The sequence below is a fragment of the Camellia sinensis genome, chromosome 4, assembly GCF_055761805.1.
Source record: "Camellia sinensis isolate YWXY chromosome 4, ASM5576180v1, whole genome shotgun sequence".
In the NCBI taxonomy this organism is placed as follows: domain Eukaryota; kingdom Viridiplantae; phylum Streptophyta; class Magnoliopsida; order Ericales; family Theaceae; genus Camellia; species Camellia sinensis.
The window spans coordinates 224,448,618-224,474,432 of NC_138964.1; the positions used below are offsets into that span (position 1 = coordinate 224,448,618).

At 37.9% G+C, this 25,815-nt stretch overlaps 1 protein-coding gene and 1 pseudogene across 2 annotated transcripts in view; one reads left to right on the forward strand and one right to left on the reverse strand.

The window, feature by feature from the left end:
• Nucleotides 1-140: 140 nt before the first annotated feature.
• SUVH4 (histone-lysine N-methyltransferase, H3 lysine-9 specific SUVH4-like protein) overlaps nucleotides 141-25,815 on the reverse strand; it is a 57,098-nt gene continuing 31,423 nt past the window's right edge. For both annotated transcript variants that reach the window (XM_028259094.2, XM_028259026.2), the window contains exons 10-16: nucleotides 25,409-25,458; nucleotides 25,230-25,318; nucleotides 11,811-11,970; nucleotides 10,503-10,608; nucleotides 10,216-10,398; nucleotides 8,140-8,370; nucleotides 141-621 (exon numbers count right to left, since the gene is read on the reverse strand). In XM_028259094.2, coding sequence (XP_028114895.2) covers nucleotides 508-621; nucleotides 8,140-8,370; nucleotides 10,216-10,398; nucleotides 10,503-10,608; nucleotides 11,811-11,970; nucleotides 25,230-25,318; nucleotides 25,409-25,458 — 933 coding nt within the window. In that variant the 3' untranslated portion in view covers nucleotides 141-507. The remainder of the gene's footprint in view (nucleotides 622-8,139; nucleotides 8,371-10,215; nucleotides 10,399-10,502; nucleotides 10,609-11,810; nucleotides 11,971-25,229; nucleotides 25,319-25,408; nucleotides 25,459-25,815) is intronic.
• On the forward strand, nucleotides 20,826-21,683 carry LOC145823242 (tubulin beta-5 chain pseudogene; annotated as a pseudogene).

The following is a 25,815-nucleotide window of genomic DNA, read 5'->3' on the forward strand; positions in this document are numbered from 1 at the left end:
CTTTTGTCAAAATTCCTGTGTTAAAAATGCCTGACATGCAATTCTGCAAAAATTTTACTTGCCATCACAACTGTCAAGGGACCTATACCTATTAATTTGTTCCACTTTCCAAGACGAAGACAGCTGTATATCCACAAACATATCAGAAGCACAAGTAATTTCATTTCTGTTCAAACATATAAAAGGCCATCATATATAAAGGGCCATCAACTCAGTACAAAGGGTGATATGCTGAAGTACAAACTGTCACCCTTCATCCTATGCATGAGTCGAAGACTCAAGTAAATGTAATACAACATTGTGATGCCTAATTTCAAAACTTTACCCAAAATACAAAAGGACCACACAACTTACATTTAGAGTTCTTGTGTTGGAAGGAAATACAGCCACCAGTTATTTGCTATATTTTCACTCCTAAAAATTTGTTGCAAAATAGTTACCGACCAACATACATTTGGCAGGGAGGACAGCAATACCACTTATACAAAAGAAACTGACACCACCAGCCTATAACAGACGCTTCCGGCAATCTGGTGCACCACAATAACACGCCATTTGCCTTACCTTGCCATCAAGACCAAGTACACTATCAACGGCATAGCCATAATCATATGTAAGCTCCTATGGTTAATCAAAGAGCAAGAGTTAGTTACCTCGTAATAATCCAAGCAGTCTAATACATGATTCTTTTAAGGTTAATTAGAAATCAAAACAGCAACAACAACAACAATATTAAGCCTGCGCAGCAGAAAAGGATAACTCGTAGGCAAAAATTACAAGACAGATTCTTTTGGTCTGTCTAGCAACAAGAAAACTGTTAAACAGACCAGAGAGTTTCTGTGATGAAAACTTTCAGAAAGTGTTAGAATTTCCCATCTTTACCTTCACCTACTCCACTACACACTCCACTTCACCTACCTCCACTTCACCACACACTCCACTTCACCTAACCCACTATCACCTCCACTACACCTACTACCACATTTTCTTCTATATATAGATTGTATAGGAATTGTAATTAATCAATCTTGTAATACATCAAAGCATCAATCAATAATATATGATTTGTAACTTGGTATCAGAGCAAGGTTAAAAAAAATTTAGTGATTCCGCTTTACCGGCGGACGGCAGCCTCGCCTTGGCCGTCCGCCGGACAAACCCAAATTTTCTAATTCTCTTGGATGCAAACATGAGAGCCAAGGTTGCCAATTTTGGGCTAGCAAAGTCTGGCTGCAACGCCATAAGCAATCTAGTGAAGCTAGAAGGGTTCTGCGTAGACCCTGATGATGGAAATTGCTATCTCGTTTACGAGTACGTTGAAAATGGATCTCTACACTCATGGCTACACGACAACAAGAAGGGAAAGTTGACTTGGAGAACAAGGTTAAGAATCGCCATTGATGTAGCCAATGGCCTCCAATACATCCCTGAACACACAAGGGAGGGCGGTTCTCTCCGGCGCAACCCCCCGAGTCTGTAACACCGTCGCCCGACGTCTCGCCGGCCTACTCCTCTCCGTCCTCCTCCGCTGACTCGACATCCCCTCTCCTCTCCTCTCCGCTGCCGCCGCTCATTATGGCTTGCTGAAGCTACTCCTGCAGCGCCGCAGCCGTGGCCTCCCGAGCCTGCCCTGCCTGCGCCTCCGTGCTCAGCTGCGCCGCCCTCGCAGATAGCTCGGCATTGCGCCGCGCCGCCTTCTCCACCTTCGCCAGGCCGAGCACGCCGCCGCCGAAGTCGCCCTCAAACTGATCTGAGGCCATCAGACCACTCTCGATCTCTCTCTCTCGGTTTGGGGGGGGAGAGAGGTTAGGGAGAGAAAGGCATCTTTCTGAAGCATCTTTTTGAAGCAAAATAAATAAATAAATAAATAAATAAATCAATAAAAATAAAAAATAAAAATATACACATCAGACTCACCATGCACCCAGCACAGCACCCACTCAATCTCTTATCTCTCTCTATCGGGTTCCTTCTTTCCACCAGACCCACTTAATCATATTTATCATTACTCTCTTATATTTTATTAATCTCTCTCTCTTCCTTTTGCCAATTTAAAATCACACTTCTCACTTTTCTTTTGCCCACTGTTTTTGATAGCGTGCTTGGAATGATGAGCTACAGGTTGTCACTTTATATATATATATATATATAAATAGTTTCGGTGATTATTTATATATATTTATTTAGTAGTGTTCCACTGAGTCGGTAACCGTGCAAGAAATTGTGGGATGAAATTTCATTCAAAAAATAAAAAATAAATAAAAAAAATAAACAAATTCCATTCATTTTGATTTCACATTTATTTTTTCTTATTTCTTTCTTTATTTTTCCTTCACATTATTTTTAATCTTTTTTACGTTCCATTCATACCATATAGCTTTGCACACCAAATCATATTTTATTTATCTCAGGGATCAACCCCGATCATAATTTTACAAAAAAAAAAAAAAAAAAAAAAACAACAGCTTTGTTTTCTTTTCTGCAGCCGGCCACCAACCGACCTCACTTCTTCGCCTATTCCGCCGGTCTCTTCTTTTTGCCCCCGTCCTGAGCGGCCCTTGACGGTGTTGCCTCCGTGTTTCCCACTCCACTGGGCACGATCACTACTCCCTGCTCCTCTACTGCAGCATACGGCAGACCTCCAAATCGGAACATCACGGTGGCCTTCCGCTTCAGCTCCTTATTTTCTGCTTTCAGCACACTGATCTCTGCTCGCGCATCCTTATACATGCGTTGGAGCAGAGCCAGCTGGGAATTTAAATGTTGCACCTCATTTGTCCTACTCTGCAGCCGGTTCGACAAATTTGTGACCGCCGTCATGCTTTCCACACATGTCTTTAAAGTATACTGGTTGGCCTCCACATCCGACTGCACTGCCATTCTTTGCTCCACAGACCGCATCGGAAAGTTCAACGGAGTAAACTCCGGGGCGCTTGGTTGAGGTTCCAGTGCCACCGCACCAGTTGTCTCTCTTGTTGACTCGTTGAGGTCGGGAAAGAGGGTGAGCAGCCCGCGGGAAGACGGTGAAGCCATTTTCTAGGCAACAGAGTGTTACAGACTCTCTCTCTCAGAGTGTTACAGACTCTCTCTCTCAGCACAACGAAGAGTTTTTCAGACTCTCTCTCTCAACACAACGAAGTTTTTTTCAGAGGGTTTTCGCAGCTTTTCTCTGCCTCAGCCTCAGCATCAACCTTGGTTAAATAGCCACGGCAGCCACGCGCATCGCGCGCCTCTTGCCACCAGCCGACAAACGGGCACGCAAGCCAAGGCGCCCACGTGCCTCGCCATCATGTCCGGCACACCTTTTGATGAATTGGGCACGCCTTTTGATGGCACGCCTTTTGATGGATTGGGCACGCCTTTTGATGGCACGCCTTTTGAAAAATTGGACGCACCTTTTTGAGGATGCGATTTTTTATGGGTCCGACAAGACTCTGTAAAATGTCCCGACATTGATTCCGGTTAGCTCCTTTATGGGTCCGACAAGACTCTGTAAACTGTCCCGACATAGATTCCGGTTAGTTTCTACAAGGGTCCGACAAGACTCTGTAAACTGTCCCGACATTGATTCCGGTTAGTTTCTACAAGGGTCCAGCAAGACTCCGTAAACTGTCACAACATTGTCTTCTACAACGGTCCGACATGACCCCATAAACTGTCTTCTACAACGGTCCGACATGACCCCATAAACTGTCTTCTACAAACGGTCCGACATGACCCCATAAACTGTCTTCTACAACGGTCCGACATGACCCCATAAACTGTCTTCTACAACGGTCCGACATGACCCCATAAACTGTCTTCTACATCGGTCTGACACCACCATACAGTGTCCTCTACAACGTTATGACACCCCATACAGTGTCTTCACCAACGATCTGACACGACCATACCGTGTCTCCTATCCTTTTTTATTTTTATGTATTTTCTTGTTTTGTTACTCTCTCCCAACTCAAGTTGGTTAGTTTCTCTCCTCCTTGAGTTTGCGGGGGGCTGTTAGAATTTCCCATCTTTACCTTCACCTACTCCACTACACACTCCACTTCACCACACACTCCACTTCACCTAACCCACTATCACCTCCACTACACCTACTACCACATTTTCTTCTATATATAGATTGTATAGGAATTGTAATTAATCAATCTTGTAATACATCAAAGCATCAATCAATAATATATGATTTGTAACTGAAAGAAAAGTCATTTATAAAAAATTTCCTTTATTAAAATTTTTTAGTATGTTATATTTGAACTAATCATGTAGAAACATAGAAGTGTATCCTAAATAAGTTCTTCACTTATAGTGTAGGGAACTTCTATTTACCCAAACATTGTCTCCTTGCACATTTTCTAATTAAACCATCTAAAATTCAAAATTATTATTTTATTTCATTACACCCTCCATAATCTCAAATATATCCCCATTCCTAACCTCATCCTCTCTTTACACCCTCTAAAATTTCAAGCCCTAACTTCACACCACCTCTAACCGCTAGAACCACCACCACCACAATCATTCACCCTTCCACCGCGACCAGCCTTGCCCAACCTCCACCCACTGTTGGAGAGAGAGAGAGAGATCTAACATTTAAGAAGAAAGGGTAGCAGCGGGAAAGAGAGGAGAGAGGTTGGGGATGATGGTAGGGAGGAAAAGCGACTAGGTGGGGTGAGGTGAGGGGAGGGGCTTGGGTGGTAGTGAGTGGTGACAGATGGAGTGGCAGAGAAGGGATAGGTTGCAAGAGTGGGTGGCAGTGGTGATGGAAGGAAAAATTAGGGTTTTATATTTTAGAGTTTTGAGTACTTTTTGGTAATTTTAGTCAAGGATAAAATTGTAATAAGATAAAATGAAGATTTGAGGGTGTAAGGAGTGTTTGTGTGTGTGGTGTAAATAGAAGCTCCCTCATGGTGTATGCTAAGACACTAAAAAAGTATATATGCCATTCAATCGCATGCAGACATTCCAACCTTTGAGAACACTTAAGGCAGCAATTTTTTGGGAAGGGATTAATTCTTTCTGTTGTATGATTTATATCTGGGACCACGTCATTCATTAGCTCAAAGGTCACAAATTACTTGTGATAAAAGCATTTTATAGTCCTTTCATGTGGACAATGGGCAAAGGTTTAGGATAGCCACATGGAATGTAGAGACTTTAACTGATAGAACTATAGAATTGGTAGATGTCATGATTAGGAAGAGAATTAGGCCTCGTTTGGCATGCTAGTGTTTTAGCTTAAAAGCCAAATAGTTACTAAAAAAACCAAAACACCTATAAATATGCTAAAAAGTCAAATATTCCCTTTTCTCTTTGCTTTTTGCACATTTTTTTGTAAAAAATCAAAAAGTCATTCCAAACATATTAGTTTTTTTTTTTTAATCTCATATTTTAGCCAAAAAGCAAAAAAATTACTAAAATAGCCTATTTCCAAACGATGCCTTAGTATAGCTTGCATACAAAAAACTAAGCAGACGGGTAAGAAAGCTAGAAAAATAGAGGATACCGATTTTAAATTATCTTATAGTGGCAACGTTAGACACAAAAATAAAGTAGAAATAATAGTTACCAAGGGTCTTGTAGAAAATGTAATTGTGGTCATTAGAAAAGGTGATAGGATTATGTTAGTTAAACTAGTTATTGAAAAGAATATAGTGAACATTATTAATGCATACGCCCCCCAAGTAGGATAAGATGATTAGACTAAGAGAAATTTTTGGAACCTAGTTATAGGTGAAAATTTTGTCAATATAAGAAGAAAGACAAGCATTTGATGATCTTTAAGAGTTTGTTAATTAGGAGCAAAATAGATTAGTTTCTAATAAGAAAAATGGACCGTCTAAAATGCAACGACTGTAAAGTGATTCCTAAAAAGAACTTGACATCTCAACATAAGATTTTAGTACTAAATTTATGCTTTAAAGGGCAATACCAAGTTAGGAAGTATAGTGAGCGCCATAGGACGTGATGGTAGGACGTAAAAATGAATAAATTAGAAATATTTGAGAATAGAATGGATAAATAATGTACTTGGGACTTGGAAGATGATGTTAACACTGTTAACCTTAATGGCCAATTATATGAGGAGAATCTCAAAAGAAGTCTTTGAAAAGTCAAAAAGAAAAAGACCCAACTCTAAGGAAATCTAGTGGTGACGGGAGGAGGTTTAAACGGTAGTAAAGAAGAAAAAAAAAGTGCTTTAAAAAGTGACAAAAGTATAGAACTGAAGAAAACCTTAAAAGTTACAGATTAGCTAATAAGGAGGTCAAAAAAATAGTAAGAGAGGCTAAGTTGAAAGCCTATAATGACCTATACGCTAGACTAGATAGTAAAGAAGAAGAGAAAAAAATATATAAACTTACTAAGATAAGAGAGGAAAATAAGAAATTTTAATCAAGTTAAATGTGTTAAGAGTGAGGACTATAAGGTGTTGGTGAAAGATAAAGAGATAAAGAAAAGGTAGAAGAACTATTTTGAGAAGTTAAATGAAGAACATGGAGGAAGGTAAAAAAGGGAAGAAGTAACCAGTAATAAGGAAAATCAAAATTATAGATTTTATCGCAAAATTAGGATCTTTGAACTGAAAAATTACACTTAAGAAGATGAAATTGAATAAAGTTTTAAGACTTGATGATATCTATATTGAAGTTTAGAAATGTTTGGGTAAGAAAAGAATTGCTTGATTAACTAAATTATTTTGCAAGATTTTATTAACTAGGAAAATGCTAGAGTAGAGAAAAAGTATTTTAGTGTCATTCTATAAGAATAAAAAAAATATCCATAATTGCAACAACTATAGAGGAATCAAACTAATGTGTCATATAATGAAAGTATGGCAGAGAATGATCAAATGTCAATTGCGAGATATAATAGAAGTGTCAGAGAATCAACTTGGATTTATGCCTAGTAGATTAACAATGGAAGCGATCTATCTTTTGAGAAAAATAATAAAAAAATATAGAGAAACGAAAAGAGACATTCATATAATTTTTATTAATCTTGAGAAAGTATATGTTAGAGTGAGTCGGAATATAATCTAGTGGGTGTTCGAGAAGAAATGGGTGACAAAAGAGTACATTGATCTGATTAGAGACATGTATAAAGGTGTGATAAGTGCTATTAGATCGCTTGCTGGAAAACAAGTAAATTTTCAATTCCTGTAAGATAACACTAAGGATCAACCTTAAGTCCTTATCTTTTTGTTTTATTTATAAATGAGTTGACAAGAAATATTCAAGATGATGTGCTATAGTGTATTTTTTTTGCAGATGATATCATGTTAGTAGATGAGACAAGAAAAAGAGTTAACACTAAATTGGAAACTTTGAGAGAAGCCTTAAATCTAAAGGATTTAAGATAAGCAGAACTAAGACAAAGCACATGGAATCTAATTTTAGTAATAGTAACAATGGAAACAGAGGATAATTGAAGATTGAGAACCAAGAACTACCTAAGAGTGAGTATTTTCGTTATTTAGAATCGATTATCACAACGACTGAGGAGATTAGAGCGGATGTGATCCATAGAATTAAGATAGCATAGCTTAAGTAGAGGAATGTGTTTAGAATACTGTGTGATAAACGAGTATCCATTAGACTAAAAAAAAAAATCTATAGAACAGTTATTAGACCAGCAATGCTGTATGGGACAGAATGTTGGGCAACTAAGAAACAATATGTAAATAAGATGAGTGTTGTTGAAATAAGGATACTAAGATGAATGTGTGGTAAGACTAAAAAAGACAGAGTTGGGAGTATATTCGTGAATGGGTAGGAGTGATATCGATAGAAGATAAGTTGAGAGAGAATAGATTGAGATAGTTTGATCATATACAACATAAACCAATAGAGGCAGTAGTGAACAGATACAATACATTGACGATAGATAGAAGTGTTCAGGAAAAGGACAAACCTAGATTAACGTGGACTAATGTAGTAAATAGATATATACATCTCCTTAATTTGACTAACTAAATAGCCATTGATAGAGTCAAGTAGGGAATCAAGATTCATGTAGCAAACCCCATTTGATGGGACGTAAGACTTGATTTAGTTTGGTTTGATTTGATTTGGTTTATCAGTGAAAGATGTACTACTTAATATTAGGAACATGGAAAATAAGTTTTCAGAGAGAAAAAATAACCTTCAATGGAGGTATGTTGTCCGCTGCAAACAGAACTACCCTAGCTTGCTTGATGTCATGATGTGAACTCAGAACACATTGTACAAAAAGATTAGGCTGGCAACTGTGATTGATGAATCTGGCAACATTCCCTGTGGTACCTGCATCAATGCAAAACTCTGGCACAGTTGCAGATTTATGATCACCACTTTTGTCCAGGTATGTGGGTATAGATACATCTCGCAATCGCCTCTGTTCAAAAAATAAGGTCAATTAATGCAAATTTAATGGACCATAACGGGTAAAAACTATTTTACAAAATGACAGCAGCAAAACTAAATGAAAAGAAAAAAGGTACTCAACGTCATTATCGTTCAAAGATTAGAGGAATGTCTAAGGTGATACTGTTCACACAATTCAAAGCTTGAGCAATCACCTCCACATCAGTCTCAATCTTTAAATTTCTGAACCCTCAAGACTTGGCCAAACAACAATGCTACACTTCAACACATTTCTATACCATATCATGCATACCATCTTATTTATCAACACAATACTGGTGTAATGGGTCTCACCACTAACACATAATAGATGGTCATTGTAGGCATTACTCCTTGGCCAAATTAATACATTTCTCAAACTGCAAGCAACTCAGCAATACTGCAAGACTTCACACCTAGAACAACTTTAAGGTTAATGCCTACAATCTTTTTCCATGGTGATAGCGTCCAACCACACCCAAACCAGCCTCTTTTTTGCTTACTGAGAGTGCAGCATACTCATTAACTTTTACATGCCGTGGAGAGGTCTCAGCAACCTGGCTATGTCTTGAGCAGTTCCAGACTGAGCAAGATTGGGTGAGACAGAAGTCAGTGCCTCTGTGCACCCACATATTCATGACATGCTGCGAGAGCCTTACTACATATAGTGGTCGTTTCTCATCAATGATTAGAGAAGTCCTAGACATTACAAGGGTTTCATATAATACAAGTACATGACCACACTAAGGGTTGTTTCGGAAATAGGCTAAAATAGCCAAAAAGCCACTACAAAAAAGTCAACTAGTTTCTCTACTTTTCTACATGTCTTTTCGTAAAAAGTCAAAAAAACCAAATAAAATAGTCAATTCCCAAAATAACCCTAAATATCTCCCTAGGAGAATCAAATCATTGGGATACATGATTATATTTATAACCACCCACTTTGTTGAATAAAATGAGGAATTTTACACAGCTAAAGGATTTGATCAAGCCTGCAAAAACAAGAGTAATGGCACATCGATATGATGTGTGGCACACTTGATCCCATCTTTTTAAAGAATATTGATGAAAGGAATGAATGGTTGCTTAGAGGGTGGATAGAGAATCGAATGAAGATGATTATCTTGCGCTGGAAAATGATATTTGTCATCAGATGCATTTCAATGTTTTATCTCACCTCCTACATGTATCCACACAACAAATTGCATGTGTACATATAGGATCCACTATATTTTAGAAAAAATGGGAGCCACCACCCACACAGGAAAAAACTTAGGAAGTTAAAAGAGTTTCTGTGAAATATTTCAGTGATGTAAAGAAACCCCTTCCCACATTTGATGATGATATTTTGACATTGGGTAATGTTGCTACAACTTCTCGAGTTGAAGCAAGTAGTTAGGGAACTATAGCAACATCAACTTTAAGGCATTGCCAAGGGGTTCTAGATCATAAAATGCCTACAACTGATAGATGAAGAAGAAGCAGGTTTAGAGGTGACAGAAGAGGAAGATGTGGATGGATAAAACCAAAAGCTTGTTGCTTTCTGCTAAAAAAACTGAGGATCCACTCTACTTTCTTTTAGATTTTAAAAAAGCAATTGTCAAACTCCACATTAGATAAGCCCAAGAAAAGGGCAAGTTGCAAGAAATTTCAAACAATTAGAAAAAGACAAGAACAAAAGCAACTATTTAGAGAACAATAAAATGACATCCACGGCATCAAATTCAAGATAATCAAACTGAAATCGTCTAACTTTTAGACAGAGATAATTCCAACAATAGAAAAGAATAAGGGAAGACAAATTATTCTGAAGTATTTTGAATAGCCATATTCATACCTCTCTTCCATCAAGCCCCTCCATTGTTTGTAAACAATCAATGTCAAAAATATAATTATTTTCATAAGAGGTGTCTATCTCATCTGTCTTCATGAGAATTCCTACGTATTCACACACTGGCGCCCCAGAAGGAATATAATCCCAAGATCTCACACCCCAACCTTTCTTTGGAGTGCGGAAAACCTGTTAAAAATAGAATATTAAAATCCACAAATGTGCAAGTCAAGGTATATTGATGAGTCAACAACCAAACTATAAAACAATATAGTATGCTATAGTTATGGAACCTCAAGTCGATATCTCAGCCCTCTCTGTGAAGTACGGTTAACACATCCAGGTCCACAGCCACAACTTGGACCACACTCGAACACAACAGCTTGGGGCTCAACTAATCTAGAAGTACAAGTCAACACAAAGACCAAGTAAACAACTTGACTAATTAATAACATGTAAATTGTCGACAATTATTTGTTACCGTAGCCGTGTTCAACATGTGTCGTATACCGACAAGCTTCGAACACACAGGAATACATATCGAGCATGCCACATGACAGGTCCTATTTTTTAATTATTTTTTTTCTACACAAACACATTGGGGACACGTCACGAACATGCAAGAGTTTCTAGACACGCCCCAAGCATGATTATCTTGCCATGAACTGTTAAAGGAGTCCTCATGAATTCATAATCACCACTATGTAAACATGTTGTCTGTGTTAGTCATTGTTATGTAGTACTCTCTATCTTATTCCTTAAACAATACAAATAATTAGTATTTCCTCCCTTAATTTCAAAATAATTGTTTGATTGTTGAAGTTGTTGAATTGTCATTCTAAATTAGTGTTTGATTGTTGAACTAGCTAATTTTCTTTTTTGCTTTTTTTACTTGTAATGGCTCTAGAAGAACTAGTCTTCTTTGACTTGTGTTAGTAGCACACCCACAATTTTGATGTTGTTGAAAGCAAACAACTCTAATATAATGGTTTATGATTGATAAAATGATATGTACATATTGACAAAATTAACATACAAATTGAGTTGTTTTTCCATATTGAATTAAAATTTTAGTTCATTGTTCTTAGTAATTTGTGGATGTAAGATTCATATACATGGCAAATAAAATATATTAAAAGATTATATTGTTGTATCCTCATCATCTTCGTCTCATGATTTTTTTGAAAATTGATGTGTGCCTTTTGGTGTTCATGACCATATCTGTAGGGGTGCAACTCAGGTTGGACCCACCTGAGCCCGGCCCAAAAAATTTTGAACCTTGGGCAAAATTTCAAAATTCTAAGTTAAATTTGGGACAGGCTTAAGTAAGACAACAACCAATCTGAGCAACTCACAGGCCAAATTCTATATATAAATATTAAATATACATATAAGTTATCAACTGTTAAATGATGTTAAAATAATCTGGACCTTTAGATCATCGTATTCACTATATATGTCGTGTACACAAGTAACACTATAATACCTACCATTTTCCACAATGGGACAACATTCACTTGGTAAGATTTTTCTAATATTAAATTTAAATGTATTTTGGCAGATTCTTTGAAACTTTTTGCTGTAATTCATTTCATTCTTACCTGCCACCATCACGACGAACATATGGAAAGTCTGAGCCATTAAGTCTAGCACAAGCACAGATCCTGGGATCTATACAGGTACCTTTGCAAACACATCCAGTGGCATTACTGGGTAGCTCTACGCTTTTTGCTACTTGAATGCTTTTGCAATATGTGAAACCTGATATTTTTAAGAGTTCAACACCAAAAGTGATTCGAGATTTATGCAACAAAGCAGATGAGTTGAAAAGAGAGATATAGAGTTGCCATTGAGTCAAAAATAAGAAGACTAGTAACTATAGCTCACCAACAAACAACATAAAAAAAGGTTGCACCTAGTGCACCAAACCCCCTCTTATAGCAGGGTCTGTAGAGGCTGAGTCCGATACCAACAAAGAACATAGATAACATAAACGTATATTGAACACAACCACCAAACGGACGGTAACAGGTATAGAATTCGAAACAAAGATAGTTTGAAGGATGAGTTCATGTAAGGGAATGGTTTTGGTTCAACGCAACTAAGAAGAGGTGCACCCCACTATATATCAACAACCCAAATTCACTTTCAAACCCACAAAAAAATGTAGTTTATTACTAGGGGCTAGAAGCATTAGCCACTCTCTCAATCTGATAAAGCAAAAAATTATTCTTTTCATAGCAATAAAGAGAATTAAAATTGTGAATGCATCACAAGATGTGCAATTCATGCAAAGCACCTTGAGACCCCAACCCGAGGTTGAGTTTAGATTGATGACTTTGAAATAAAAAGATTTAGGGCTTAAAGTTAAATTTTTATAAGGGTTAGGGACATTTGATTTACTAGAACCCTTGTGCAATTGGATCCCTTCTTGGCATGGATTTCTGTTGATGTGTGTACAGCTAGGGATTAGTTGTTCTTTTTTAGTTATTTATAGTAGCTGTTAATTAGATTAGTTGTACTAGTTGTATTAGTTAATTGTAAATCTTTTCCTTTTCTGTATTTCCTTGTATAACTATATATACCTCCATATTGGAGAAGAATAAAATAATCTGCTCTATTCCAGCATGGTATCGGAGCGTTGATCCTAAAACTTTTCCTCTGTTTTTCCTCCAGTGATTTTTACCCTAAAATATTACCCGACCAATTCCGATCTGGCCTGAAAAGTTTGTCGCTGCCACTGTCGCTGGAAACTGCTTTACCGCCTCTGCTGTGTAATCTTTCTACCGATTACTGCTATTCTTCCAATTCACTCTCAACATGGGTGACAGAAAATCTGTTGCTACCCCTTCTCCGGCTACTGTGACTGTGCAGCAAGACAACATGTCTCTACAAATCACCCCAAACAAATTGGATGGCTCAAATTACTCCATGTGGTCTCAGAGTGTGGAGATGTATATCACAAGAAGAGGAAAAATGCAATATTTAACCAGAAAAAAACCTAAACCCGATGAAACATGTAATAACCCCAAAATGCGTATAAGAAATCATCTTTATTTAACTATGAGATGATGTGCTTTAATTTAATTATATCTATTGGAATTGAAGCATTATCTGTTGAGTTACGGATTTAAAATTGAAATTACCGACCTTTATGGGTTCAGAAATCAAAATTGAGTACTTGGGTATGTTAATGAAAATTTTTAGAACTATTTGGGAAAATTAATTGGAAATCTAATTTGTTTGATTCGTTAATGCACGTTTAGGTGGTTAACTTTATACTGCAAATTGAGGGCCCTAGAGGTTTTAGAAACCGGAGCAAGGGACATATTTAAGATCAGCATAATTTTTAGAGTCACCTGGGAACTTTAATTGAAATTTGATTTTACGCATTCGTAAGGCCACGTTTGGCTCTCCCTATTGTGTTAAGTCATGTGTGTGTGTTTATTTAGAAATATAGATATGTTTTTGAGTGATTGGTCTCATCTTTTAGGAGCCAAAATATCTAAAAGAGAGAAGAGAACCGTGAGGGAGAAAAGAGAAGAGAGACCAAGATTCTTGAGGAAAAGCTTAACAATCATGGGGGTTTGAAAGGAATTGAAGAAAGAGAAGGGAGATCAACCATGGAGGCTTGAGAAAATGGAGGAGAATTAAAAGGAAGACAAAGATTGAACTAAGGTATGATCACCTATTTTGAATCCTTATGTTTAAAGCATCAATTACATGAAATCAAGGATTGATATAGAAGATATGAGCTTTGAACCCCAACTATGGTTATATTATGTTCTTGTGCTTGGAAATTGAGTAATAGTTTGAGGTTATGATGTTTGATGGAGATTAATAATATGAAATTTGTTATGTATTAAAGGGTTTTGGACTTTGATTTACATGTAATTAAGGTTTGATTTTGAAAATGAAAAGTCCCAAATTTTCAGCCATTTTCGGACTGTAAACTGTCCAGGGCCGCACGTGCGGAGACAGCTCTGTCCAGCCAACTTTGAATAAGCATATCTTTTGCATCCAGACTCCGTTTTAAGTAATTCTTGAGCCTAAAATCAAGCCCCGAAAGTCTTGTTTCCAATGGCGATGGTCTCACTCCCAAATTCTAAATACAGAAATAGTTATGCCCAAAATAGTGACGATTGTTCACTTTATGTCAATCAGTTTTGTGCCATTTCTTCACCTAAACCATTTTCCATCGATTTCTCCTGTTTTCTGAGACATGGATTATAAATTATTAAGGAATAATAAGCTTGGTACCACAATGGCTAAGTGATTTAATGATCAAAGAAAATAAGTAAAGGATCGAGTATAATCTCATATATGTGTTGTGCAATGTACTTGTAGGTCGAGACGAGGACATCGTTCCATTACTACTAGGAGCTGATCACTGTGAGTAGTAGTACTGTCGTAGTATGCTTTACTTACAACTAACAATTACCATTAGCACTCTGTTAATTGCAGGTTAACTATGTTAACGTATATGAACAATTAAACAAATGTGTATACCTCTGTATGGTTCTAATTAATAGTTAATATTAACATCCTATTCTCCGTAAGTAAATTACGTCATTTCTTAATGAATAAAGGGAACTTATGTTCATTCTTGAATAACGGTTTCAGTGTAAGTGTGAGAGCATACCGTTTTGCTACTAATGGGCCTGAGGCCGTTTAGTTATAAGTCATCCAGTATGAATATCTCCGAAGAATCAAAATAATTAGAAAAGTTGTGTATCCGTATGAATCTGAAATAATTCTGTTGTGTTACATATGGACCCGAGATCGTTCAGAACCTACGATATGAATGCAATGGTTTAACATTATTATGTGCTTTCTGTAATAGTTACTATTCTTATTCTGTTATACGCGAGACAACTGTGTTAATCTGTAACTAAACCATGAGAAACTTGTGTGCACTATTGTATAATGGTATTCTTAGGAAACTAAGATTATTCTGTTTCTATTTATCCGTTCCGGTTATGCTATATTATGACATGATATGGATTGTTCGGTCTTTAAAACCTAATGATTTCTGGTATGGAACAAAGTGTTGTACGGAACTAAGTGCTGCAATGCGAGTCACCTCTAGAATCCGTGCGAGACACCTCTTGAGTCCATACATACATGAACTAGGCTTAAAGCCAATATGGGCCTATGGCCATTCTGTATGATCTGTTAGGCCTGAGGCCAATCTGTATTTTCTAGTATGAAACAAAGTGTTGTATGGAACTAAGTGCTACAGTGTGAGTCATCTCTACAATCCGTACGAGACACCTCTTGAGTTCATACATGCATGAACAAGGCTGAGGTCGTTCTGCATTAAGGGCTTAATGCCACTCTGTTTAAAGGCTCAATGCCACTCTATTTAAGGGCTCAATGCCATTCTGTTCAAGGGCTTAATGCCATTCTGTTTAAAGAATGGGCCTATGGTCGTTCTGTATATTATTGGGCTTAAAGTCGTTCTGTATTATATATAGGCTCGAGGCCGTTCTGTATTATATGTGAACCTGAGACCGTATTGAAATATAGTTATGGATAAGACCTGTATACGGTTAGTATCTGTCTATTTATTTTATCCAAGGTTTTGCTTATTCAATTAACCTTCTTAAGTTGTTATTATTCACTGAGCCTTGCTCATTCTGTTTTATGTATATTTTTGTAGGTGAGCCATTGGGGATTGACGCTAGAGTTGTACTGAGGTTCACTTGTCTGCCAAGTCACTTAGGGTATGTCTCCACGTGGAGGCCTTAATTTATTGTCGGGAGTCTTATAAATTATTAAGTCTTATGTAAGAGTGTGTGAGATCTATATAAAATCTGTGATTGTATAGGTATATTTGGAATGTATTTAAATGCTTAAATCCAATTAAACCATCATGTATGCACAAGCTATATAAAATCTTGGCTTCTTCGTCTCCTTACTACTCATGATGTTTGGGATGCGGTTTCCCAAACCTATTTTGTTGGCAAGGATGCTTCACAAATGTATGAACTCCGATGTCAGGCCCATGAGACACGCCAGAATAGTAAGTCTGTGGCTGATTACTATGGTGCTCTTCAATTTATTTGGCAGGAATTAGACTACCTCCGTCCGAGTACAATTAAGTGTGCCACAAATGCCGCCACCCAGAAAAAGGAGATTCGAGAGGATCATTTATATGATTTTTTGGCTGGTCTTGATCCTAGTTTAGACTAGATTATTAGTCAAGTCTTGGCTTAAGATCCTCTTCCCAGTGTCCGTAATGCTTTAGCTTTTCTACGCCGTGAAGAACTCCGTCAGACTACTATGTTGTGTAACCTTCTTTTCCACTTACTGTCTTTTTTAAGATATTCTTATGAATAAGGCTATTGATCTTGGTAGAGAAAGTGGGGGTCTATATTACTTGGACTTGAAAAAATCACCTGTTTTAGAGGCTGGCCATGTGTATCAAGTGGGGACTGAAGCATCTAAGACTTAAGAGAAGATTTGGTTATGGCATAGGAGATTGGGACATCCATCGTTTCAGTATTTGCAACATCCAGTGTTTTTTAAGGCGCAAAGCGAACCGAGACGACAAGGTCTCCTAACTCCTAAGTGCGAGGCGAGGTGAGGGCTTCATCGAATCGAGGCGACCATAAATGATATTTTTTTAAAATAAATGGTACAGACAAAAATATAAATATTTTCAAGAACCATCATGCAGTTATCATTCCAAATACTAAATATCCATAAACAAAAGAAAATAATTAATTGAATTAATTGAATAACCAGGAAATTAATTGAATTAATTGAATTAAAATAAACAAATTAATTGAATTAGACTTGGTTTGGGGTACACTAAATAATACAAAAAGTCACTATCTTATTTAAGTCACATCACCTTATTTAAATCACACCACCTCTTTTTTAGAACATCCCAAACCAACCCTTAATTGAAATAAACAAATTAATTGAATTAATTGAATAAAATAATTAATTGAATAACCAGGAAATTAATTGAATTAATTGAAATTTTAACACAAAAAAAAAAATAATTGAATTAATTGAAAAAAAATTAATTTAAAAATAATTGAATTAATTTTAAAAATTAATTTTTGCGAATTAATTTTTGCGAATTAAAAATTAATTTTAAAAAATAATTGAATTAATTTTAACACAGGGCTCGACAGTGAACCCAGGTGAAGTCGAAGGAAAGAAGAAAAAAATAAACAAAGGAAGAACAGGGGGAAGAAAGGAGGGGTCCAACAGTGAACCCAGGTGAAGTCGAAGGGAAGATAAAGAAGAAGGAAGAAGGAACTCACCTGTAATCAACGTCCGAAGAAAGAAAAAGAAGACCCAGCAGAAGTCGACTTCGGTATGCCCTTTAATGTCGACGAACGAAGTCGATCTAGGGTTTGGACTTCTTATTTAGTAGATAGCAATTATAAAACTAATTAACTTCGTCGATGAAGGGCCCAGATGATTCGAACTGAAATCAGGCAAAAAACTAGTGAGGCGCCGCTTCATTTCGCCTCATGCTTCATCGCCTAAGCCTCGCTTCAGGCGCTTCTCCATCGCCTCACCATTTCGCCTCGCCTCGCTTAGCGCTTAGGCGAGCGCTTAGGCTCACCTCTAATAACACTGGCAACATTTATTTCCATCTTTATTTTCTAAAGTCAATGTTTCTAGTTTTTAGTGTGAATCTTGCATTTATGCAACAAAATATTATCGTGTTTCTTTTCCTTTAAGTTTCAATAAAAGTGATGTTCCTTTCTCTTTAATTCATACTAATGTCTAGGGACCATTTCGAATTCTTACATATACTAGTGCTCAGTGGTTTGTTTCGTTTGTTGATGATTGTACACATGTATCTTGGGTATATTTGATGAAAGCCAAAAGTGATGTCTTTTTTATTTTTCAAACTTTTCATCAAATGCTTCGTACCCAGTTTAATGCTAAAGTGCAAGTTATTAGGTTTGATAACGGGAGGGAGAATCTAAATCATAATGCTATTTTATCCAACATGGCATAATTCATCAAACATCCAGTACATCTACCCCTTAACAGAATGGTATAGCCGAGCATAAAAATCATCACCTCTTAGAAGTGGCTCGATCTTTATGCTATGCTATGCATGTCACAAAACAGTTTTGGGGTGATGCCATCCTTACAGTTGCATTTTTTTATAAATCGTATGCCATCCCATGTCCTCCAGTTCAAAACACCTCTCCATACTTTATCTCAGTATCATTCTCTTCTTTCTCTTCTCAATATCCCACCAAAAGTTTTTGGGTGTCTGTTATATTCATGTTCATCACCATCAACATGGTAAGATGGATCCCCGTGCCCTTAAGTGTTTTTTTGTGGGTTATTCTCCTACTCAAAAAGAGTACAGGTGTAATCATCCTCCCTTTGGAAAAGTGTACGTCTCTATGGATGTTACCTTCCTTGAACAACAAGCTTATTTTTCAGGGGACACTTCTAACACTTCTCTTCAAGGGGAGATCGGAAGTAAGGAAAACTAGAAGTTGTCTTGCGATAGAATGACAATACCAACAGTGTCAAGATTGGAGATCACACCACCAATCACTAAATTGCCTAAAGAAAAGGAATTGGGAGTGTATGCAAGAAGGACGAAAAATCAAGAAAGTCAGGATCAAGAAGATATCCAAGTCAGTCAGATAGACCCTACTCTTGAACAACCAGACCAATCGGCTACTTCTCTTAAGAATATCTACGAGAATCGTCCTAACCTTGAGGTAATTCCTAAACTTTTTTCTCCGGTTAATACTCGAATAGAATCCAGCGTTTCTATAGATTCTATTGATCCGGTTGATGATTCAGAGTTACCTATTGCTTTGAGGAGACAATCCTGTATTTGTCAATCAAAGCATAAATATCCTATTTCGATCTACATATCATCTCATCGTTTGTCTGATTCCTATGTGGCATTTGCAAACCATTTGTCTTCTGTATCCACTCATAATTTACAAGATGCTCTTGGTAATCCTAAGTGGAAAAATGCTATGGTTGAAGAAATGGAAGCACTTCAGAGGAATTCTACTTGGAATTTGGTTGAACTACCTAAAGGTAAGAAGACTGTGGGTTGCAAATGGGTTTTCACGGTGAAACATAAAGGTGACGGATCTGTGGAAAGGTATAAGGCTCGGTTGGTGGCCAAAGGTTATACACAAACCAATGGAATTGACTATCAAGAGACTTTTGAACCAGTGGCCAAGATTAATACTATCTGACTACTTTTGTCTTTAGCTGCAAATTTAGATTGGCCCTTGCAACAATTTGATGTGAAGAATGCTTTTTTGCATGGGGAATTGGAGGAAGAAGTATATATAGACCATCCTCCTGAGTTTACTATGGCCTCTGATGTTGGGAAGGTTTATAAGTTGAACAAATCTTTATATGGGCTAAAACAATCCCCACGAGTATGGTTTGGCTAGTTCAGTCAATCTATGAAGAATTATGGATTCAAACAAAGTCAAGCGAATCATACTCTATTCTCAAATATGATACAGGTAAACTTACAGCTTTGATTGTGTATGTTGATGATATGGTAGTTACAGGTAATGATTGCGAAGAAATAAGAAGGCTGTGAGATTATCTCGCAAAAGAGTTTGAGGTGAAAGACCTTGGTACCCTAAGGTATTTTTTAGACATTGAGGTTGCTCGATCTAGGCAGGGTATTTTCCTATCTCAAAGAAAGTACGTTTTGGACCTATTGACCGAAACCGAAATGCTAGCCTGCCAACCTATAAATACTCCAATTAAGCAAAATCACAGATTGGGGGATGACCGTGTTGATCAGGTTCCAGCTAACAAAGAGAGGTACCAAAGGTTAGTTGGGAGATTGATTTACTTATCTCACACACGACCAGATTTGGCTTATGCTGTAAGGGAGTCAATTTATGCATTCACCGAATGAAGCGTATATGGATGTTGTTCATCGAACCCTCAAGTATTTGAAATCCGCACACCTAGTAAGGGTTTAATGTTTTCTAAACATGATCATCTAAATGCTGAGGGGTATACAGATGTTGATTGGGCGGGATCAATTACTGATCGAAAGTCTACTTCTCTATACTTCACATGTGTTGGATGAAACTTAATCACATGGAGTAGAAAAAAATAGAAAGTTGTGGCTAGGTCAAGTGCTAAGGCAAAATACAGGGCCATGTCACATGGTGTTTGTGAGTTGTTGTTGTTAAAGATCTTGATGGGAGAATTGGGTTTTAATCCTAATAAACCAATCAATCTTTATTGTGACAACAAAGTTGCTATTTGTTAAAATCTACCATCACCTACTCCACCTACTACACCTACCACCACCTACTACACACCTACCACTACCACCTACTACCACCTACTCCACTACATCTCCTATATAAGGAGCCCCTCACCATTTGTAATAAATATAACATCAATCAATAATACAATTCTCTATTTTTCTATACATCAATTTTAACATGGTATCAGAGCAGGTTTAGAACCTAATATTTTCGCTTCCCCGGCGGGCGGCAATCTCACCTTAGCCGCCCGCCGAACCTCAACCTAGTCTGCTAAGATTTTTTTATACATACCTCGCCAGAGCAAAACCTCCAAAAGCCCTACCCTTCGCCGCCCACCACCGCCGTTGACGGCGGCGCAACCAGCACTCATCTTCTTCCAATCTAACCAAATCAGAATCTCTTACAATGGCTGCGGCGGGAGTGGCTACTTCGGACGTGACCGAAGGACCAGTTCTCAGAGCAGTGATCGCAGAGTTCATAGCCACACTCCTCTTCCTCTACGTCACTGTCGCCACAGTCATCGGTCCCAAGAAGCAAACCGGACCATGCGACGGCGTCGGAATCCTCGGCATCGCATGGTCCTTCGACGGCATGATCTTCGTCTTCGTCTCTCTTGCAGGCAAAATGAGAGAGATTCTTCACATTCAAGGTGGACAATGCGGAAATCAGATCAGATCAAAATTTTGGGAAGTTGTTTGTGATGAACATGGCATAGATCCTACTGGAAGATATGTTTGAACTTCAGATTTGCAGCTCGAACGCGTCAATGTCTACTACAATGAGGCTTCTTGTGGGAGGTTTGTTCCTCGTGCTGTGCTCATGGATCTTGAGCCAGGCACCATGGACAGTGTTCACACTGGTCCGTATGGCCAGATCTTCCGCCCTGATAACTTTGTTTTTGGTCAGTCTGGTGCTGGAAATAATTGGGCCAAAGGACATTACACTGAGGGTGCAGAACTTATTGATTCAGTTCTTGATGTTGTGAGGAAGGAGGCCGAGAACTGTGACTGTCTTCAAGGTTTTCAAGTCTGCCATTCCCTGGGTGGAGGAACAGGTTCTGGGATGGGTACCTTGCTTTCTTTCTACCCGTGCACCCCCCGAGGGACAGCCACTGCTGTGTTGTTTTTTGAGAAGAGTCAGACAACTTGCATCGAAATTCCTCTCTCACTTTACTTTTTCAAACCCACAGCTCCTTTTGCTTTCACCACATGATCCCCTTTCTTTTCTTTTCTTTATTTTTCATTTTCAAACGCACAATCCTTTTTTTAATCAACCCACTCAACTTTCTTTTATTTTAATATATATCTATATATCTTTATATTTCTTATAATATATTGCACCGACTCTGTCTACTTTTGCACAAACCCATTTTCTTTTCTTCTTTTCTTTCTTTATTTATTTCTTTCTTTTCATTCCTTTATTACATCTATACCCATATCCATCATCACACTCTTTATTTATTTATTTCTTTTAATCACCTTTTGCACCTCCCTCACCGACTCCCTCACCACAAAATAGAATTTTTATTTATTTATCTTATCTTTTTTGTGTTCCCTTTTTCACAATTAAAAAAAAAACAAAAAAAACAAAAAACAAAATATAGCTTTGCACACCAAACCATATTTTATTCATTTCAGGGATCAACCCCGATTACAATTTTACACCAAAAAAAAAAAAAAACAAACAAACAAAAAAAACAAACAAAAAAAAAATAAACAAACAAACAAAAACCTAACAAAAAAAAAAAAAAAAACCAAAACACAACACCCAAAGATTTGTTTTCTTTTCTGCCGACGGCCACCCACCGACCTCACTTCTTCGCCTATTCCGCCGGTCTTTTCTTCTTGCCTCCGTCCTGGGCGGCCCTTGACGGTGTTGCCTCCGTGTTTCCCACTCCACTGGGCACGATCACTCCCCCATACTCCTCCACTGCAGCATATGGCGGACCTCCAAATCGGAACATCACGGTGGCCTTCCGCTTCAGCTCCTTATTTTCCGCCTTTAGCACACTTATTTCTGCTCGCGCATCCTTATACATGCGTTGGAGCAGAGCCAGTTGGACGTTTAACTGTTGCACCTCATTTGTCCTACTCTGCAGCCGGTGCGACAGGTTTGTGACCGTCGTCATGGTCTCCACACATGACTTCAAAGTATACTGATTGGCCTCAATATCAGTTTGCACCGCCATTTTTTGCTCCACCGACCGCATCGGAAAGTTCAACGGAGCAAAACCAGAGGCGCTTGGTTGAGGTTCACTGGCCACCGCACCAGTTATTTCTCTTGTTGACTCGTTGAGGTCGGGAAAGAGAGTGAGCAGACCACGGGACGAAGAGGCCATATTCTGGGTAGCTGAACGGGAAGACGAGACCATTTTCTGGGCAACAGAGTGTTCCAGAATCTCTTTCTCAGACACGGAAGAGGTTTTTCAAAGGATTTTAGCAGGTTTTTTTGTCTCAGCCTCTGCCTCAGCCTCTGCCTTCGTCTTGGTTAAATAGCCGAGGCAGACACGCGTATCGTGCGCCTCTTGACGCCAGACGACAAAACGGGCGCGCAAGAATGTGGTGACGCGCCTCGCCATCATGTCCGACACATCTTTTTATGACTTGGGCTCGCCTTTTGATGGCACTCCTTTTTATGGTTTGGGCACGCCTTTTGATGGCACGCCTTTTGATAGATTGGGCACACCTTTTGAGGGTGTGACTTTTTAAGGGTCCGACAAGACTCTGTAAACTGTCCCGACATTGATTCCGGTTAGCTCCTTCATGGGTCCGACAAGACTCTGTAAACTGTCCCGACATTGATTCCGGTTAGCTCCTTCATGGGTCCGACAAGACTCTGTAAACTGTCCCGACATTGATTCCGGTTAGTTTCTACAAGGGTCCAGCAAGACTCCGTAAACTGTCACAACATTGTCTGCTACAACGGTCCGACATGACCCCATAAACTGTCTTCTACATCGGTCTGCCATAACTATACAGTCTTCTACAACGGTCTGACACGACCATACAGTGTCTCTTATCCATTTTTATTTTATTTTATTTTTCTGTTTTGTTACTCTCTCCACACTCAAGTTGGTTAGTTCCTATCCCCCTTGAGTTTGCGGGGGGCTGTTAAAATCTACCATCACCTACTCCACCTACTACACCTACCACCACCTACTACACACCTACCACTACCACCTACTACCACCTACTCCACTACATCTCCTATATAAGGAGCCCCTCACCATTTGTAATAAATATAACATCAATCAATAATACAATTCTCTATTTTTCTATACATCAATTTTAACACTATTAGTATTGCACATAATCCAATTCAACATGATTGTACTAAACATGTTGAAGTGGATAGACACCTCATCAAGAAGAAATTGGCTAATGGGATTATCAGCATGCCTTTTGTGAAATCTAAAAACCACTTAGCAGATATCTTGACAAAGGCAGTATCAAGTCGAGTTTTATGTTCCACAATTGTCAAGTTGGGTATCCACAATATCTACGCTCCAACTTTAGAGGGAGTGTTGATGTGTGTATAGCTAGGGATTAGTTGTTCTTTTTTAGTTATTTATAGTAGCTTGTATTAGTTAATTGTAAATCTGTTCCTTTTCTGTATTGCCTTGTATAGCTATATATACCTGCATATTGGAGAAGAAAAAAATAATCTGCTCTATTCCGGCAATTTCAAATAACTTCTTTCACCTCATCATTTCAAATCCACTCATAAGCTCTCCAATGTGACCTTGCATCTTGTTAAAACTTAGGCCTTGTATGGGAACAAGCTAATTTAGTAACTTTTTGGCTATTTGGCTAAAATATGAGCTAAAAAAAACTAGTATGTTTGGGAAGACTTTTTGACTTTTTACGAAAAGATGTGCAAAAAGTAGAGAGAAAAGAGAATCTTTGACTTTTTAGTATGGGTTGTTGGCTTTTTGGCAAATTTAGTAACTTTTTGGCTTTTTGGCTAAAAAGGAAGGTTCCCAAACGAGGCCTTAATTGTAAGCTATTAAATATAGAACATAAGCTTCAATCCTTGAGCGATTAAACTCAAATCCATTTACTAGAATTACTTCAATCCAAATTCAACTAAAAAAATCTTATTAGCGCTGCTGCATAGATGAAAAATCTTTTATTCTACACCATCGTTCTCCATTCAATTCATCAATAAAAGATTCGACTATCATAATATCAAAGTATCCTTCTCAATTCAGTTTTAAGTCTACCTCTCACAGCACCCCACCTTAAAACTTTAGCAAGATTCTTTGGCTAAGTTTCCTACATTTTATCTTTCTGCAGCAGAGAGAGAGTATTATGAAAAGGTGGGGTGAATTGAGATGGGGATTAGGCTAAAATCTTGCCCAACAGAGAAAAAGATAGATTGAAAAAATAAATAATTAAGGCAGCCTAGTGCGCGAGGCTTCTACAATTGGCGGGTCTGGGAAGGGTTAAATGTACTCAATCTTTCCCCACATGCGGAGAGACTATTTCCATGTATCAAACCCATGACGTGCAGGTCACAATGTAACAACCTTATCGTTGTGGCAAAAAAAAAAAAACAATAATAAATTGTCCACTTCATTGGGAGAAAAAGAAAGGCAGAAAATTTATAACTGACCAAAAATCTCAAATACTGTAGTTCAAAACCAAATTGAGACGATGCATCAAATCAAGCAAAGACAAACTAAAAATAAAATGCTAGCCATCAAACATTAAAAAACTATTTGATGATACATTTGCAGTTACTGAAAAGTAAACTTGCCTGTGGGTGCAACAGGTGGGTCATCAACCATATTGGTAGCAGGGATGGGAATATCCTCTTGGCCCCCTGTGATGTCCTCACATACCAACCTTGTCAAGATAGAAATTTCAAGTTACACTTCATATTGATAGCCAACTAAAGTGATAACATATGGTTTTAAAGCAATTCATTTTTTGTACCCGCGTATGTCTGAAATCGAGTTAGGGATACGACCTCGAGTAAATTGTACCTTTCATAAAATCAAGGAAAGAAAAATGATGAAAGAATCCATGGAATGTACTTCACTGGATATAGCCACAATAAAATGGATATATGTTCAAAGACTGAAAGAAACAAAAATGTAGAATATGAACTTTTTTTTTCAGAAAGTTTGGCATAAAGACATCTAAGACAATATTGAAAATTGGACATGGAAGAGTGAAACCAAGGGACATGAAATCATATCTCATTAAATAAATAAAAGATTTTGAGGGATCACTGTATTGAGTTATCCTGTATAGCTCCAAATCGGCCTTTTCACATGACAGAACCCCTAATGTTTAGTTCGTACTTTCACGGTGTAGGTAAATTACATGAGTATCCACAT